This window comes from Calliphora vicina, chromosome 2 (genome assembly GCF_958450345.1).
Source record: "Calliphora vicina chromosome 2, idCalVici1.1, whole genome shotgun sequence".
Taxonomy (NCBI): domain Eukaryota; kingdom Metazoa; phylum Arthropoda; class Insecta; order Diptera; family Calliphoridae; genus Calliphora; species Calliphora vicina.
This window is the reverse complement of record NC_088781.1, coordinates 84000619-84020514: the sequence shown is the minus strand read 5'-3', so window position 1 is coordinate 84020514 and position 19896 is coordinate 84000619. Positions and strand designations below refer to the sequence as shown.

The 19896-nt window shown below is 34.0% G+C and overlaps 1 protein-coding gene across 1 annotated transcript in view; it reads right to left on the bottom strand.

The window, feature by feature from the left end:
* Positions 1–486: 486 nt before the first annotated feature.
* LOC135951952 (toll-interacting protein-like) overlaps positions 487–19896 on the bottom strand; it is a 111101-nt gene continuing 91691 nt past the window's right edge. The window contains exons 2-4 of the mRNA XM_065501710.1: positions 15804–15923; positions 796–1326; positions 487–746 (exon numbers count right to left, since the gene is read on the bottom strand). Coding sequence (XP_065357782.1) covers positions 636–746; positions 796–1326; positions 15804–15923 — 762 coding nt within the window. The 3' untranslated portion in view covers positions 487–635. The remainder of the gene's footprint in view (positions 747–795; positions 1327–15803; positions 15924–19896) is intronic.

Below are 19896 nucleotides of genomic sequence, written 5' to 3'. Positions count from 1 at the left end.
AACATCACACAGTTGGAGTCTCCCCCGAGGCATGTCAGACAGGACCTACGGAAATACAGAGGTATGTGCAGGATCCATTTGATCGCCGCTCGTATATGACAGCTTTGAAGGACATTCACAGAGACGCCATCAATTCCGCGGTAGCAGGATACCGTATGAATGTCGTACTTGGAGGTCGCCCACCACCGATAGCAGACGCTGAGAAGATTCTGCCGCGTAAAACAAGAGTCGTTCTGGCACAACTTAGATCAGGATGGAGCAACAGACTTAATGCCTTTTGGTCCCACATAGACCGTGCCGTCCTAAACTTATGCCCAGCTTGTGGTCAGGATCCTCATGACTCCTCAATAAAGATTCAGAATATATATACTTTATAGGGTCGGAAAACTATATTGTTGAAATTACAAACTTATATATACGAAGGTGAAGGGTATAAAAATAATATATTCCTAAAAAGCAGAACAGATTTTTAAAGAAAAAAATTAATTTCATAAAATGGTACATATTTACTTATTTAAAATACTTCACAATTTTTAAAATACAGCTTTAATAATCATTACTTAAATATTGACAGTTATATATAAATTTATGTATGTATAATAATAAATTACATACTTCTGCTACTCATCCCCCTACTATTCGTTCATCTGTAATAAGGAATTAATTGTAGAGTCTTTATTTCCTCTGTTCACTTCAAACAATGTTTTTACAACTTCAGCATCAATATTGGGGAACATTTCACGTACCTGAAAAAAAATATATTAAAACACTGTTGTGTTAAATAGTAATACGCACTTGTTTTAAATCTGCTTCGGATATTAAAGGTGGATGAGCAGGTGAATGTTGAACTTGTTGATGTGGTGTAATAAAAATGGGCGTAGGACGTCCGGGTGGTACCATTATCATCTGTGCCGGTTCTTGAATGGTTGGGTATATATAAGGTTGATTAGAAAAACTTAAAACAATGTCAACAGCGCCTTCAAGTCCTTCACCTTGCTTGCCGGTTAATGGATACCACTCTTCATGCGTTTCTCCGGTGAAAACCCTATCAGGTATTTTGATTTCACACCAAGCAACTAGTTCATCCATTTTGAAGCTACATTCATCATATATTTCAACATATATAGAATTTACTCCAGTAGGTAATTGACTTTGAATTACACGATTCCATCTAGGATTCTTTCCTCCATTTGGGTCAGTTTGAGTTTCGTAAACATAATGGCCTACACGAATTCGTACATATGGATCCATCCTTGTTAGGCCGTAGTTTCTAGCAAGTTTTGCTTGTGCACATGTTATACTCAGACGACCTACATGATTCAGAGCCTAAATGTTTATAAACATATTCATTAGAAACATAACTTAAAGACAATTTTTTAAATATATACATTATATCACCCAAAAAAATTTCTTGGATAGGTATAATTTTGTTGTTCAGTATATACAACTATGATTTCAAATTAGATGTCCCTTCAAAAAATATTTCTTGGATAAGTCTAATTTTGTTCTTCAGTATCTGGTGTAACGAGAACCCTTGCCGGAAGTCGACTAAAACTTCCAAAATTAGGTAAACATTTGTTGTATTGTTTACTACTTATTAAAATGTGCGTAAACTAGTTTTTTCTGCATATTATATGGTTTGACATTTTTGTTTTATACCATATTAGAAAGATAATTTTATATATTTTTGAAGAAATCAGAAAATGTTCTCGTTATCCAATTTTCTTTAAATTTTGCATCAGTTACGTTTAGTTACTAAAGGACAAAATAAGATCCACCCAATGCTAATATTATGCATTTAGTTCTTAAAATATTGTTACGAAATTGTATTTGAATTCAAATATAACGGTTTTAACGACTGTTTTAAAATTACATCATGTTTTTCAATCTTTATATTTCAGCAGTTAACATAACTTTGAACATTATTAACCTATCTGTGGATATTAATAACATAGCTGTGGAACATACAATATTAAATAAATACTTTGAAGGAAGATGGCGCTGTGTATAAATAGATGCAGTTAGTTTTAGTTTATCATAGGCGCTGTTAGAGTTAACATCAACTGCATTCATTTCATCGCGATCGGAAGACATCGATTTCAAAAGTTGGTTCACTTGACGTGAAATGCCCCATATATAAATGTCTTTGTAAGTTTGTTTGTTGGTTTGTTTGAGCATCACGCCTAAGCGGCTGAACCGATTTTATTGAAATTTGTAATATAGATAGATCCTTACTTGGAAGCGTCAATAGGCTATATCTTTTTTTAATACTTGGACCAGAAAGAGATTTAAAGGGGGAAAACCGGTAAAATTGGTACCTTTAGTTCTTAAACAATCAAGAGTAAACGGCTGCACCGATTTGATTGAAATTTGGAACATAGATATTCCTTTACTTGGAAGCAATAATAGACTATATAGTTTTTCTTAAGGGACAAAAGAGAACAAAATTTGTACCACCCATACAAAGTCAATAGTTATTTTCGAACATCTGCAGAACTAAAATTGTGACTATCTTCACACTTTATACGAATCAATTCCGTATCACTGTTTGAAATTTGCCTAAAACTGGGACGGATCGGAACAGGGGGTATGACACCTCCCATACAAAGTAAATAGTTATTTTCAAATATATGGTGAACTAAATTGTGGAAGTCTTGAAATTTAGTCCGAATAGCACCCTTATCATTTTACATTGTTTGGCTGAAAATGGGCTGTATTAAATTAGTGGGCGTGGCACCTACCATACAAAGTAAATAGTTATTTTCGAATATCTGGAGAATTGTAAATGTGAAAGGCTTCAAACTTCATATGAGTTAAGAAGCAAGAAGTTAATAAAAAATGGGAAGGATCGGAACTCGGGGTGATTCACCTCCCATACAAAATAATTAGTTATTTCTAAATATCTTGAGATCTATAATTACTAGATTCTTCCAACTTTGTCCGAATAGCTATCTTATCATTTTATATAGAATAGCTGAAAATGGGCAAGAGTGGATAAGTGGGCGTGGAACTTCACATGCAAACTAAATAGTATTTCGAATATCTGGAGAACTATAACTATAAAAGTTTCCAAACTTTACATGATTCAGTTTCTTATCAGTGCATGAGGTTTAACCAAAAATAGGAGTGATCGAACAGGGGATGAGTCACCTTCTTCAAACTTTGTATGAATTAATTTCTCATTACAGTACGGAGTTTAGCTAAACATGGCTGGGATAGGAACGGTGCCCTTCCATACAAAGTACTTAATCAATTTTGTATATCTGGATAACTAAAATTGCAAGACTCTTCAAATTTTGTCCTAAACATCTTTTTATAATTTTACTTAATTTTTTGTCTGAAAACGATTAATAGTTGACATGGAACTCAACATACAACATAATTAGATTTTATCGAATACCTGTTGAACTGTATTAGAGAAGGTCATAAAACTTAAAATTTTGTCCTAAACATCTTTTTATAATTTTACTTAATTTGTTGTCTGAAAACGATTAATAGTTGACATGGAACTCAACATACAATATAATTACATTTTATCGAATACCTGTTGAACTGTATTAGAGAAAAAACTTTTATGGATTTATTTCGTTACCTAGTACGTAGTGGGCTGAAAATGTACTGGATTGTATTAGTTATTTTCGAATATTTGGAGAACAATAATTGTTAAAGTCTCTAAGATTAGTACTGTACGAAGTTTAGCAAAAAATGGGCGAGATCGGAACAGAGGGTGTAGGACCTACATTACAAAGAAAATTGTAATTTCTTATATTTTTAAGATGTTTGGCTAAAATTGGGCGGGATCGGCTTAGTGGGAATGACCTCTTACGTATAAAGAAAATAGTTATAATTGAATATCTGGAGAATTATAATAGTCAAAGTAATGCTTCAAATGAGTAATTTTGTTACCATTGTAGATAAAATATATAAATATATGAATATCAAGTGAATGTAATTGTAAGAGTCTTTAAACTTTGTGTAAATTACGTTGATGCCAGTGTCCTGTTATGCCAGAAGTTATGAAGGGACGTGCCCCTCCAATAAAAAGTAAATTTTATTATCGAATATCTGGAGAACTCTAATATTCCAATTCTCAATACTTTGCATGTGTTATTTTGGTACCTCGACGTATTGAAAATTGATATCTAAACAACTGTTATAGCTAGAGTCTTCTAACTTTTTATAAATAGCTTTCATATCATTGTAAGGAGTCTGACTAAAAATAGGCGAATGTCTTAAAAAAAGCTTCAACATTTTTTAAAATCACAGGATATTTTTTATACCTTCAACGGCATAGTATGCAATTAATCACAAACAAGAAATTCCGGTATTTATTTATTTGCTTATAAAATCTTTTCACATTTTTTTATTTTACTTCGACAGGGGTAACGAAGCGCACCGGGTCAAGCTAGTAAAGTGTATAATTTAAGCAGGCGTAGTTTCTTGGTGAAATATTCTTAGAATTACGTTTACTTTTTTGCTATACGCTTCTTGTCCAAAAAAATTTACCCACCCTAGTGTGTATTACTGTGAATTTAAAGTGTATTTGTATTAAATCACAGAGTGACTATTTAAATTGTTGTTGTGTAAATTTTAATAAATAAAGAGGTGTTACAATTTTGTGAAGATTGCAAAAATATATATTCGAAAGCATCTGCTATTTTGAAAAACAAAGAGTGAGCTTCCATTGAAATCCAATGGAACGCTATCGGATTTGTTCTATTGTGTGGTTGAACCCATCGAAATTGTCCCCTCCACTACAAAAATAAGAATTTTGTCAATGATAGCAAGATTATTTGATTCCCTAGGTTGGTTATGCCCAGTCGTGATAGTTGCCAAAATGCAAAATCTGGCTGGGACGAAGGAGTACCCCAGCTCATATTGTCTAAATGGAATTCATTCCTAGGGAATCTTTCATTTATTTCCAACATAAAAATGCCTAGATGGGTAAACTTCTCACCACACTATAGTATTCAGATACATTTCTTTTGTGACGAAGGTCAATTAAATAGTAATTTACTAGTTGCCAAAACTAAAGTAGCTCCTATCAAGCGGACTACAATTCCGAAACTCGAATTGTACGGAGCTTTATTGCTTGCTAAACTTATCCGAAGCTTAGTTACGAACTGTCAGTTCAACTATGAGTTGTTTTTGTGGACAGATTCGGCAATTGTATTCGGTTGGTTACAAAAACCATCAAACACTTTGAAAACATTTGTCGCAAATCGTGAGAGGCAAATTATTAGTATTGCCAGTCCTAAACATTGGAAGCATGTGAAAACCGAAGAAAATCCTGCAGATATGGGCACACGAGGCTGCAGCTCACAGGAACTTTTAGATAATGATCTTTGGTGGCACGGACCCACATGGTTGAAACTACACACAGCACTTTGGACGCTTCCGCGGACTTTTGAACCCACAGACTTGGAAACAAAAAAAGTCTAGTAACTTCCACATTGAAATAAAATGTACTAGAAGAATTCTCTTCATTTGAACGCGCTTTACGAGTCCTCAGCTACCGGGTCTGATTCATCAATCGTCTACTTAAAAAAACGTTTTCTACCGAAAAGTTCATTACGGCTCAATAAATCAGCTCTGTGAAGAGCTGATTCTGACTCAAAAATCCTATTACAACAAGGAATACGAATGCTTAAAGGAAAATAAGTCTTTAAATCTTAGAATCAGATTGCTAACCTTGACTCCTTTTTTTGATAAGAATGATCTTCTACGGGTTGGTGGTAGGCTTGTAACGACGTGATTTTTCACCTTTAGCTGGGGTAAAGCTCTCGGCTTCCAGGGTTCGTTACAAAATTTATGTGAATAAAACACCGTTTGTTTTTTTTCGGTAAACGTTATAATACGTATTTTATTCTTATATTCAAATCTTAAACTAACTGTTTCCACACGCGACACTGACGGTAACACACTACACTCTCACAACAATTTGTCTCTACACCAGGGCAATAGTGGTTAGTATATTGGGGGCTTGGGTAAAACCACAGAACGTCCCTTATATTCACAGGCCAATTTATACTAGAGCTGGCGGAAATAAAATGCCCTCCCAGCCTAATATAAATATGCGACGACTGGGAATGCTCGAGTAAAACCTCTTGTACATTTTTACTTGACGGAAGTAAAACTGATAAGGTATTACCTAGTCGCTGGCCACTTGATTCGACGACAGGAGGTGCTTAAAGATTGGGTAAAACCTCTTATCTTCTTGCTCACTTTATTTATCTGACGGAAATAAAACTCCACACCCAAATAAATAAGGTCTTACCTTGTCGCCGGCCACTGGCTAACTAACTTATACTGTGCAAGTTCCCTCCTTTTATAGTGCAGCAGACAACATAATACAATACACATACACACACACACGTACCGTATACTATACATAGTTGTTTTAAATTATGATCATGTGGTAGAGTTGTATCTTATCGTATTATTTCTCGTATTATTACCCTACTGAACCATAGATGGCGCTTAACTAAAATACAATAAAACTATGACAGTGGTGAATAATAATTAGTGTTGAAAACAAAAAATATAAATTAATTCTCATGTGAGCCAAAAACAAAGACATGGCTTTTGGTCGTCACATTACCTCCCTTCTTATCTTAGAAAAAATAAAATATTAAATAAAAATCGGATGACAAATATTTATCATTAGCTTATTAGAGTGCAGAGTTTGATTCAGCGGACTGTATTCGATTATTAATCCTTGGCATGTAACCATCAGGATCTTCTATCAACTCTAGTCTCCAGACGATGTTCTGTTGTTACCGTAGATTTTATGGGTGTCGTTGATGAGAGACACTGCATAGACGTTGCTATTGATGAATATAGGTATTGAAGATGATGTGGGTGACGATATGGATGATTGGTGATATACCGTCGTCATCAAAGAAAATAATCCGCCTTTTTTTTGCTTGTTGCATTGACGAAATTTGTCAGTCATTCTCACCTTATTTTTCTTTTTATTTCTGGTGTTGGTTTAACAAAGAGAAGAAAATAAAAAAAATTAAAAAAAATATATATTACAACAAAAATTGATTTATAAATTTAATTTATATATGGTTTCAATTCACTGATGTGAGCTCTTCTATGTTCGTTATTCTGCCAGCCTTTGAGTTTTACTATAACAGGTGACACAAATTCTTCTACGAGATATGGACCTCCGAATTTTGGTGCGAGCTTTGCTGCAAAGTTTTCATTAGCCTTTGATAAAGGCTGTTGTCGAACCAGTACCAGGTCTCCTATTTTTGGTTTCCACGATCGACGACGTAGATTGTAGTAGCGTTGTTGTTCGATCGACGTATTCAACAAGTTTTTTCTAATTATGGCGAAAATCTCTTTCAGTTCCTGGGCACGATCATTTGGTTGAAGATTATTAGCTCCGGTTCCAACAGTGACTTCATCGTAGAAGGCATTTGGCAGTCGGGGTTCTCGTCCTTGAGTAAGGAACGCAGGAGAATATCCCGTAGCCTCTGATACGCTGGTATTAATGGCTAACATGATTTCGGGCAAGAACTCATCCCATTTATTATGCTGATGATCAGCGAATTGTGCGAGCATCGTCTTGATTGTACGATTTGTGCGTTTGGTGGGGTTTTCTTGTGGTGTGTAAGGTGCTGTGAATTGTTGTAAGACGCCAAAGTCTGTAAGACATTTCCGGAAAATACGTGACGTGAATTGAGTGTCGTTGGCTGTGATTATCATTTTAGGCACTCCATATCTGGCGATGATTCTTTCTCGAAATGCTTTAACTAGACTTTCGGATGTCGCCTTTCTGAGTGGTACTAGCTCACTCCATTTTGAAAATCGGTCAACAAATACCAGCAACATTTTACATCCGTGTTTTGATCTGGGTAATGGACCCACAAAGTCGGCACAGATTGTGGCCCAAGGCTCTTCGGGAATCCGCGTTAACATCTCGCCAGCGAGGCGTTGTTGACTCACTTTATGCCGTTGACAGGATTCACATCTTCGTACATAACGACTCACGTCTCGGAACATTCCTGACCAGCCGCCGGTATGTCGTGGTTTTCTTTTAATACACGGTTTCTAAGAGGACCGGCAACATAAATTTTCCAGGGATTGGAATCATCATCGTTAATATTTCGTGGAAAATGTCGATAGATGCTATACTCGGGATGCTTCTCTGGATGTTCGCGTACATCTTGCATCCGTCTGTCTAACCATGGACACGTTTTAGGGTCTTCTTCAACACTAGCAATGTTGAGGGTTGCACGAGGTTGTCGGGACAGGGCGTCAGCTACAACGTTTTGTTTCCCTTTCCTGTACTGAACGGTAAAGTTGAATTGTTGGAGTTCTAATGCCCATCTGGCTAGACGTCCAGTAGGGCTGTCGATTGAGTTCAACCACTTAAGAGACAGGTGATCCGTGATGATTATGAATTGGTATCCTTCTAAATAGTGTCTCATTTTCCTAATGCCCCATATTATTGCTAGACATTCTTTTTCAGTGGCGGAGTAATTCTTTTCTGCGTTGTTTAGATGCCAACTAGCATAAGCAATAACTCTTTCTGTTCCATTTTGTAAGGTAAAAGTTTTGTTGAAGTCAGGACAGGCCAACACTGGTGCAGTTGTTAATCGTTCTTTAAGTTCCTCGAATGCTGACTGCTGTGCTTCTCCCCATTTCCAATGTTTTCCTTTCTTTAGTAATTGTGTTAGGGGATGGGAAATTTTTGCAAAATCCGGTACAAATCTCCTGTACCATGATGCTACTCCCAGGAAACGTCGAATTTCCCTTATGTTACGAGGAGGTTTCTTTAAGTTCCTCGAATGCTGACTGCTGTGCTTCTCCCCATTTCCAATGTTTTCCTTTCTTTAGTAATTGTGTTAGGGGATGGGAAATTTTTGCAAAATCCGGTACAAATCTCCTGTACCATGATGCTACTCCCAGGAAACGTCGAATTTCCCTTATGTTACGAGGAGGTTTCATTTCTTTTATGGCAGCTACTTTTTCGGGGTCGGTTCGAATAACATTTCCGCTGACAACATGGCCGAGGTATTTCGTTTCGCGTTTAAAGAATTCGCACTTTTCAGAGTTAATCCTTAGGTTTGCCAATAATAACCTACGAAAGACTTCTTTAAGATTTGATAAGTGCTCTTCTAATGTTCTACCAATCACTATGATGTCATCCAGGTATGCAAAGGCGAGTGGCTCCATATCTGGTCCAATGACACTATCTAGCGCTCGTTGAAATGTCGCTGGGGCGGAGTGAAGCCCAAATGGCATTACGCGCCATTGATAGTATACTTTTTACTGTTTCTTTCCATAGGAATCTGCCAATAGCCGTCTTTTAGGTCGAGACTACTTACATAATTAGCGTTTCTTAAACGGTTTAAAATTGTGTCTATCCTAGGTAACGGATAAGCATCGGGTACTGACCTTGAGTTTAGTTGATGGTAGTCCATACTTACTCTCCAATCTCCATTTTTCTATTTCGCTAGGGTGATGGGAAAACTATAAGGTCTTTTTGATGGTTCTATGAATCCTCGCGTGATCAACTTATTTACCTCCGCATCAATAATAGCCTGCATGGCTGGGTTTCTTTGGGCGTATCTAATTTTTATGGGACGATCATCTTTCATGATTATTTTGTGTGTGGCAATATTTGATAAACCAGAGATACTATTGAATTTCGGGAGTTCGGTTTCCAAAAACGTTTTAATTAAACTTTGAGCCTCAGGGCTATGTTCTGGGATTGTTCGATGTCCACTTTCTTGTTGAGTTAAAATTCCGCTAGTTCTTCATTGGTTTTACACAAATCTTGTGATGAATTTTTGATCTCACAATTAAGGGATAATCCGGCGCAATTAATAGTGGTATTGAGGTTCGTAGAAATTCTAACCCCAATAATATATCTTCGAAGAAATCAGGCATTAAATAAAATGTACACTTTTTCGTTTTATTCCCAAAAGTGACATTGAACTGAACTCCCTCCGTTATTTGTTTTCGCGTTCCATCAGCTAATATTACTTCTAGGTTTTCATTAACTTTCAATAATTCGCCTTTGAATTGATTCACGAATTCAGCTTTCATAAAATTTCGTGTAGCTCCAGTGTCGATTGTAGAGGTTATTAATTTATTCTCTATTATTACTGTTGCGGTTATTCAGGTTTCTTCACATTGTAATGATGTGTGGTTTACTGAGGATTGGTTATTAGGGAGGTCGGCGATCCACAATTCTGTCGCCCTCCGAAATGGTTTTCCAAATTTCTGGAATTGTTGATACCTCTATCAGTCCGACGGCCACTAGGTCCACGTGGTTGGCGGTTAAGGCGTTGGTGTTCGCTGGAGGTCGTAGAATTGGTTCTCACATAGGAATTATCGTGGTTCTGTTGGGATGTTGTTTTTATACTCTCTAAATCTTCGGCTAAGGTTATTAGTTCGTTCAATGTTGAGAAATCTTTCCTTCGGACATACCATTGATAATCGGGGTGACTATTTCTAAAAACTCGTTCTAATTTCTGGGATTCGGTGAGTTTAGAATGTCTCATCAGATTCTGCAAGGATAATACATAATCTTTAAAATTTTCATTCGGCCTTTTTGTACGAGGCAGGAAAAGCTGACAAAAGTCAGATTTAAATTCGTCCCATTTCGGTCATGCCTTATTATTATTCCGGAACCATACAAGTGCTCGACTGCATAAAAATTCAGGCATAATTTGGGGTAATTGGTCCAAAGTTATACAATACATTTGAGATAATTCTTCGATGCGTTCGATGAATTCCAAAAGGTCATGAGCACCATCATATTTTACTCCCCACTTTCTTATCTTTTGTATTATAGCGGTTCTGGTCTCGGCTAGTGATATTTCAAACGTTTGAGTGGCCACATAATTATTTTCACGTCTATGTTCTTCTTTCACGGGTGATTTACATTTGCTCGGCTCCGATGGTACAACTAAACTTGCAGCTGGTGAGGACACTGATGCTTCATGTTTCGTCTGAATCTCCATCAAACGTTTCAATTCCGCTTGGTTGTGTTCCATGCCAATAAATTTGGCCCATCGCCTTCGAAGCTCGTCTACACTACCGTTCGGACCGAGGTTAAATTTTTTTAAACACGACATTAATCATCCCGTTTAAGGGTATATGCCCACGAAGCTTTTAACATCACGATTAAATTTTATATTTCAAGTCTTTTTTATTATTTGACACGGAATGTCCACTTGTTTTTTATAAATTTTTTCAGTTAGTTATTTATTCTTTTTTTTCACTTAGTTGAGACAACTTTATATTGTCCCTGCTCGGTCGCCATTGTAACGACGTGATTTTTCACCTTTAGCTGGGGTAAAGCTCTCGGCTTCCAGGGTTCGTTACAAAATTTATGTGAATAAAACACCGTTTGTTTTTTTTCGGTAAACGTTATAATACGTATTTTATTCTTATATTCAAATCTTAAACTAACTGTTTCCACACGCGACACTGACGGTAACACACTACACTCTCACAACAATTTGTCTCTACACCAGGGCAATAGTGGTGAGTATATGGGGGGCTTGGGTAAAACCACAGAACGTCCCTTATATTCACAGGCCAATTTATACTAGAGCTGGCGGAAATAAAATGCCCTCCCAGCCTAATATAAATATGCGACGACTGGGAATGCTCGAGGATCGGGTAAAACCTCTTATCCTCTTGTACACTTTTACTTGACGGAAGTAAAACTCGACACCCAAATAAATAAGGTATTACCTAGTCGCTGGCCACTTGACTCGACGACAGGAGGTGCTTAAAGATTGGGTAAAACCTCTTATCTTCTTGCTCACTTTATTTATCTGACGGAAGTAAAACTCCACACCCAAATAAATAAGGTCTTACCGTGTAGCCGGCCACTGGCTAACTAACTTATACTGTGCAAGTTCCCTCCTTTTATAGTGCAGCAGACAACATAATACAATACACATACCAAAGTATAACAAGAAGTCCAACTCTCATTTTTTTCAAATTACTCTCTCACATATACGGGTACCGTGTGAGCTCAGAGAAATGTAAACAAATTTAAACTTTTAATTTTTGATAAAAAACCGTTTTTTTACTTATTACTTTAACACATATAATTTTATATTTTTTTTAAACACTTTTAGAACACTTTCATTGTTAAAAAGTTTATATTTTGCACAAATCAAGAAAAAAATATTTTTGGAAATTCTGACATTTTTTGTTATTGTAGAATTTAAACTATAGGACAGAGTTACAATTTTTGGTATTGAAAATTCATACAAACTCAAATTTAGAACATATTTATAAAACTCTGTTGCCTGTAGAATTGTGTAATTTTGTTACTCACACATGTTTAGAGTTAGGTACTTTTTTACTAACACATGTATAGAGTTAGGTACTGTTGTCAAAAAGTTGGACTACTTGTTATACTTTGACACATACACACACACGTAACGTATACTATACATAGTTGTTTTAAATTATGATCATGTGGTAGAGTTGCATCTTATCGTATTATTTCTCGTATTATTACCCTACTGAACCATAGATGGCGCTTAACTAAAATACAATAAAACTATGACAGTGGTGAATAATAATTAGTGTTGAAAACAAAAAATATAAATTAATTCTCATGTGAGCCAAAAACAAAGACATGACTTTTGGTCGTCACAGGCTCAACAACTCAGGTTTAAACTACGAAGAACGCCATCCTGTTATTGTACCTGAAGGATCTCAACTTGCAAAACTTCTCTTCAGTTTTACGCATCGAATTCTGCTCCACTCTGAGCATCACACAATGTTACGAGCGATTCGGCAAGGATTCTACATTCCCCGTGTACGAAATTTAATCCGAAAATGTATCCGTGAATGCAAGGCATGTACGATCTACAAACATAAGTTCCAGCATCAGATTATGGCAGCATTCCCACCAGAACGAGTAACCTTTTCCTTACCCTTCACGTAAACCGGCGTGGGCTTCGCTGGTCCTTTCAACATAAAATCATCAAAATTGCGAAACGCTAAAGTGCCGAGCTATCCATTTAGAAACATGTTCGGATCTTTCAACCGTAATTTGTCTATTACCTTTGAAGAAATCACCACTCTTCTTGTTCGTATTGAGGCAGTGTTAAACTCGAGGCCACTGTCCCCTATAACCGAAACCCCAAATAAGATTTTACCTCTGACTCCTGGTCATTTACTCCGAGGAGCTCCGCTCACTGCTTTACCAGAAGCACTAGCAGAACCTCCACTTGAGGAGGTCGTGCATTTAAAACGTTGGGAAAGATTAAAGTCACTACAACATATTTTTGAACGTAGGTAGAAAACCGAGTAAGTATATAACCGAGATGTAACGCCGGTTTAAATGGCAAAAAGAACAACCTAAAAACAAACGATATTGTTATAGTCAAAGAAGATTTTGTACCACCCACTGAGAGACTACTTGGTCGTGTTAATAATGTAATATATGGTCGCGATAGTAAAATAAGAGTAGCTGAAGTACGTACGAAAAATGGCACTATTATGCGCCCGTTGTCAAATTGTGTGTATTACCAAATAAATAACACACTATGTCGCCGTAATCATCCGCTGCAATACTGCTCAAGGTTTCGCAACATGGTTTCTAAACTGCGTCAGCAGTCAGCCTTTGCCATGGCCAAGCTTCAACAGATTCCCTTTATTAATTTTTATTTAAAGAATTTTTCTATTTTCCAAGGCCCTCAGCGCCACTTGATCTCTAATTTGTAGTTTATAATGAATTTTGAATTTAACGGCCAAAAGTGTATATTTACTTTGTTTTTCTTTTTAATTCCACTATTATTGTAGTTATAAGTATAAGAGAACATGAAGTTCCAATTTGTTGTTTTTCCAATAATTAGTTTTAAGTATTAAGTTTTTTTTTTTATTCTTCCTCACATCATGAATTGTGAGTAGTTTTAAGTTTGTACATCAATTTTTAACTAGTACATTTTTTGAAGCTTAATAAGCAAGAGGCTTTATAAAACCCCTATAAATTGAATTGTTAATAAAAGAAACATCAAGTCTTTTATTTTAACAAACTTAAATTTTTAACTGTGACTAGATTTGAAATCTAGCCACCACTGATTTGCCACCACGAAATTGATAAGAAATTTATCAATGTTTTCTGGTGTTCTTAGCGGTATGTTTTCCGAGCAATATGTACTGAGGTATTTTTTATATTTGAACCAATTTATTATTGTGCCTGCCATCGCTAAATTACCAGTCGGGGATACAATTTCTCGGAGGCTCAATAAAGTAACAATAGTGGGTGAGTGATCTGAAGATAGTCCCAGCGAGGATTCAATTTAAATCATTTCTTTATGGATAGTTTTCATCACGCTAAAATTATTAACATCCGATATTTTTCGCAGTCAATAAACTATAAACTATTTTAAAAACATCAACTCTGATGTACTTATTGACATTTCTATTTATGTTTTTTCCTTCAAATCATAAAAAGTAGAATAAAATGTAGAATTAATTAATTATTTTATTTTATTCCCATACAAAAGTTTAATAATATGTTTCACGTTTATTAACAAATTTACTTTGTCAGAAAACAACTGTTGTTTAAAGACTTTGATTGTTCGTTAATATGAGTTTAGCGAGTGGATAAGAAATACATTTTAAATAACTCGTATGTTAAATACATGATAAATTTTGGTTATAAATACGGCTGTAGGTGTTTAGAAACTAATAAAGTGTATTTAATATAGACATGCGCAGGCCATACAACAATTGTGGATAATCAAATTACACATATTCTTACGCTCTTACATTTTAGCTCTTACTCAACGAGACAACTAGGAATACGCATGAACACTGGTGTATGACTGTTTCTTTATTTTTTCAGTTTTTGTGTGTTTCAGGGTTTCGATATTCAGCTCTAGCAACATAAGTATTTCTTACATTTGACTACGCAATAAATATGAAATTATCTCATTTCATCACAATCAACTAATATAAATATTCATACTGTTCGTTCGTATTACTATTAAAATTGCAATGCTAGTCTGCAATTTTTAGTAGCAAACACAATCCATTGCATATCCACCAAAAGATATGTTCGTGCTTTAGTACACACACAGTTTTTTGTCGTGTTAATATTGCACGCCATTCGTTTTATTTTATTGTGCTGGCAAACTTTTCTAGCAACAATACACATTTCTTTGGTTGTGCTATAGCACAATTGAGATTTCTTCAATTGATGCTATTAGTTGCTGTTCTTGATAAGTGCATAACAACATATCAGTAAACACACCCAATGTACAGTTGGGCAGAATCAACAATTTTTTTAAATTAATCTGGCATTTCTAAACGGCTGATCAAGGAGTATTCGAGTTTAAATTATTAAAATGGGTCCTATAAATGCCCCAGGGGCGGCGCTATGGGGGCTCAAAATAGGGTACCTTCGACATGTAAAATTTTTAAACACGTGCCATTTTTTTTGTTTCCCATTCGATTTCAAAGAGTTTTATATGTTTAGAAAGCGCTCGCCTAGGTCTTGAAAAAATATGCTTGCGTGTGCTATTTATCTCTTATAATTTCCGAGTTATAGGCATTTAAAAATTAAATACAAACACACTGTGTTTGTAGGTGCACTGAATAAAATAAAGAATTGAATGTGTTGGCGAGAGTAAGTGTATTGGTGAGAAAATTTATTTTTGCGCATGTCTGATTTAATACATGATATACATAGATTGTTGAGAATTAACCAAGCTCTGTGCTGAATATTAAACCTAGGTTCACACTTACAATTTGCACTTATTCTTAATAAAAAACAGTTTATCATATTATTTTTATATTCTTACCGTAAGCTGAGGCAGAGTTTGTCTATATAACGCCATAGCAGTTTGGGCATCAATATTTTGTACTCTGTCGGACAGTGTGGATAATCGTAAAAAATTATCAGGAAGAGGCCCAAGCATTGCCTACAAAAAATAAAAATTGTTTAATCAAAACATACATACATACAAAATAATTTAATAAACATATCAGTATGTTAAAAAAAAACAAGTTAGAAAGCTATATTCGGCTGTACCGAATCCTATATATCGTCGTCGAAAATCCAAAAGTACGTAACATCACTTTTTATAATTTTACAGGAGAAGCCAAAAACGTCATAAAATTAAATTATCGAACATGGGATTAAAACACAAAAACAAAACTATTTCAGAAGAAAAAAATATATTTTACGAAATATTTTTGAAGTTATGTAGGTTACGTTTTTTTTTTATCATCATAATTTTTTTTTAACAAAAACTGAAACAGACGATACAAATATGAAATAATTTTTAAATATTATTAAAATTTTGACTTTTAATGAAACATAAAAGTATTTATCCTCCTTTATTTTTGAAAAATATTTATCTTAAACAAAAATTAGTTACAAAAAAAATAATTAATTTTAAAGTTTTACTAAGTAATAATTTTATAATTAAAATAATTCAAAACACAAATAATTAAATAAAAAATAAAACAAATAATATACATCAAACAAATAATATACATAAAACAAAACAATTCACTCAAATGGAATATTATAAAAATAATGACAGTCCGAAGGATGCAAGGTAGAGTTGGGTTTATTAGCTCAGTGAAGTGACCGCTCTTTTCAGCTCAGCTCACTGAAATTAACTAGGTCGCTCTTTTAGCTCATTTTGAGAATTGCTTGTAGTGAATTAAATCAATTATTTCTGTTGTTAGTTGTAAAAACACACAGTCTTTTGACAATTAGAGATGTATGCATGAAATAATTGATTAAAATTTTAAAAAATAAAATTGTATTTTATTTAAACTAATATTTTTGCGGAAAAAAGAGTAATTTTTTTATTTCTAATTTCCGATGCTAACCAAATATTTAGACAATATTTGTTAAGCAGAACATTCACTAATGTATTCTTTTACCACAAAATAATAAAATTACCAAAAAACTCAAGATATTAACTAGAATTTGAAAAAGGAAAAATATTTTGATGATCTGATAATTGTGATCCAAAATAAAAATGTGACAATAACTAAACCAAAATGAATATTGTTGCAATTTTTTTTACCTGACTTTTACAACTTATATACAGTGACGGACAATACAATAGAATCACTACATATGAATTCGATTAAAGCGGTAAAACTACAAAATTTGATTTCAAAATTTAAAATTTGTTCATTATATATTAATGCTCATAACGTAAGCAATAAATAGAAAAAAACAAAATAAAAAAATAACACATTCTTATGTTAAAAACGATGTCAAATCTAAGACTAAATAAAATATGCGACATTCAAATAGAATCAATCAGTCTTAAAATGATTAAAAATAAAAAATCATCATAAGAATTCGTTGTTTTCTTAATATTTTGTTGCATATCAATTATTTCTAATAACAGCATCAAATCTTTTGGGGATTGAATTTAACAAACTTTCGCATGTAGATCGGGAAATTGCATACCATATTTCCTGAATTTTCTGCCAAAGTTCTTCCTTGTTTTTCAATTTTTCAAGTCCGAGTTTGTCTTTTACTATTTTCCATAGGATTTAAGTCTGGTTATTGAGACGGCCATTCCATAACATGAATTTTGTTATATAAAAACCATTTTTTGGCAAGACCTGACGTGTGCTTTGGGTCATCATCTTGCTGGAAGAGCCATTTTAATGGCATATTCCATTCTGCATGTGGCTTTATAACATTCTCCAAAATATTTACATACAAGTGCTTATCCATATTTTCTTTAATCCAATAAATTGGACCAACGCAATACCTAGAAAAGCATCCCCATATAATAATATTTTCCCAATCATGTTTAAACGTTTTTGGTTTTTGCCATTTTTTGGACGTCTAACCCATGTCTTATCATCACTACCAATTAAATTAATGGTCGTTTCGTCCGTCCACAACACATTTTGCCACTTTTTTATATTTTCTGGCCCACACCAATCCTTATGATTGCTCCTGGTTTTAAATGAAATATTGGTAGTGATTCTATTGTAATGTCCGTCACTGTATATATGATCAACAAAATGTCTAAAAATACTAAAAATGCGAAAAAAAATAGTTTTGTGATGCAATTTGTATATTTTCAACATTAACTTAATTATTTTATGATATAACAATATATAAATAGAATTTCTGAATTTAAGGAATAAGATTTTATAAATCTTATTCTTTAAATTCAGAAATTCTAAACTGTCATTCCAAAAAACAGCGAAAAACCCACGATAGGTCGCTCATGGCAGCTGACAAATGTTCTGATGATGTAGCAGTATAGTAAAAAAGTGCATAAGATATATGTTTTCTAAAAAAAGTGATTGAAATAATATTGCTAATTTAATTAAGAATATCAGTACTTTGTATTTTTTTAATTATGTGTTTTGTTAGATATAATCCCACTAATGTATTTTTGAAATAGTATTTTTTTACTAATTACATACTTTCAATTACAATTATTATTTTAACAATAACAATTATGTATTTCCCTTTTTCATTATTTTTTTATGAAATTTACTTACAAACTGTACTCTTTCTTTATTTCATTCTACATCACCATACCATAAATAAATTCACATTCATTCATTCAATAGCACACATATAAAAATTCCTTCATGAAAACAAAAACAATTTGAATAACTCTAATAATTCTACATACATAACAAACCTACATTCGAATGATCGTTTTATTTTTGTAGGACACAATACTCTCACTTTTCAATGTCAGTGAGCGAAAGAATGTTACATAATTGACGAGTAAAGTGAAACATGTGAAATATTGAAGATGAGAAATGAATGTGCTTGTGCAGCTCTTTCATGAGTACTGAAAGAAACATGAGCATAAAACAAAACCGCTCAGTTGAATACGCTCAGTGCTGAGCTGAAAACGCTCAGTATGATGAATGATTCACTTCGCTCAGTTGAGTGAATAGCTCAATTGAACTAGGCCATTCATGAGCTACACAACTCTAATGCAAGGGGTTAGGGGTTCTTTAATATCTGTTTTAAAATAAATGGTTCCCGATGACTCATAAGCCAAAGCACGGATCATATTAACCGTAGGGTCTCCAGATTTTTTACCTAAATTTTTAAATAAATTTACCCCCATATGCATAAACAGTTTATAAACTTATGAAAGGTTTATAAAACATAATTTCCATACAAAATCTGTTTCATAAACCTTTGATAAATTTATAAACTGTTTATGCATATAGGGGTTAATGTTTAAAGCTATATTTATATAATAATGTATACTTTACCTGGTCGAATAGATGAGTATCGCTTAGGAACAGCATCGTAATCAAGAAAATAATCATGTTTAATGAACATTAAGTGGAAATGGGTTTTTTTCGAGAATCTTTTATTAGGTCCACTAGTTGTGATGGTAAATTTATTTTCTTATTATTTATTTTTCGTTGAATAAGTGAGTGAGTTGAATCGCACTCCATTTGTGTATGTCCTACGATCAAATATTTATGTTCAATAGTAACGTTTTTTCAACACAGAAGGAAACAAAGGCATTGGTTAACAACACATTCCGATTTTGGTAAAAGCATCCGTCTGAGTATATAATAATATGATGTAAATTTGGCGTAGTGGTGAAAGTCGATGCAACAAGGTTTCCTTCAGTTTCATCCCAGACATAGTTGTCAGATTCATGAGATACGATATTATAAATAGTAAAGTTATGAACTTGCAATTTCATTTTGAATTATGAAGCATTTGAATTCGACTCTGGAATAAGTTTTACAGCTTGCATCTCTATACATAACAGTAGGCATAAACAAGCCTTAGCACTTTCTATATCATTCAATTTTTCTTCTCTCATACTGCTGATTTGATTTCTGTGACTATCATACTGATCCTGTGAAATATTTTTTGATTCATATGATATGCAAGTGTCACACATATCATTTCTG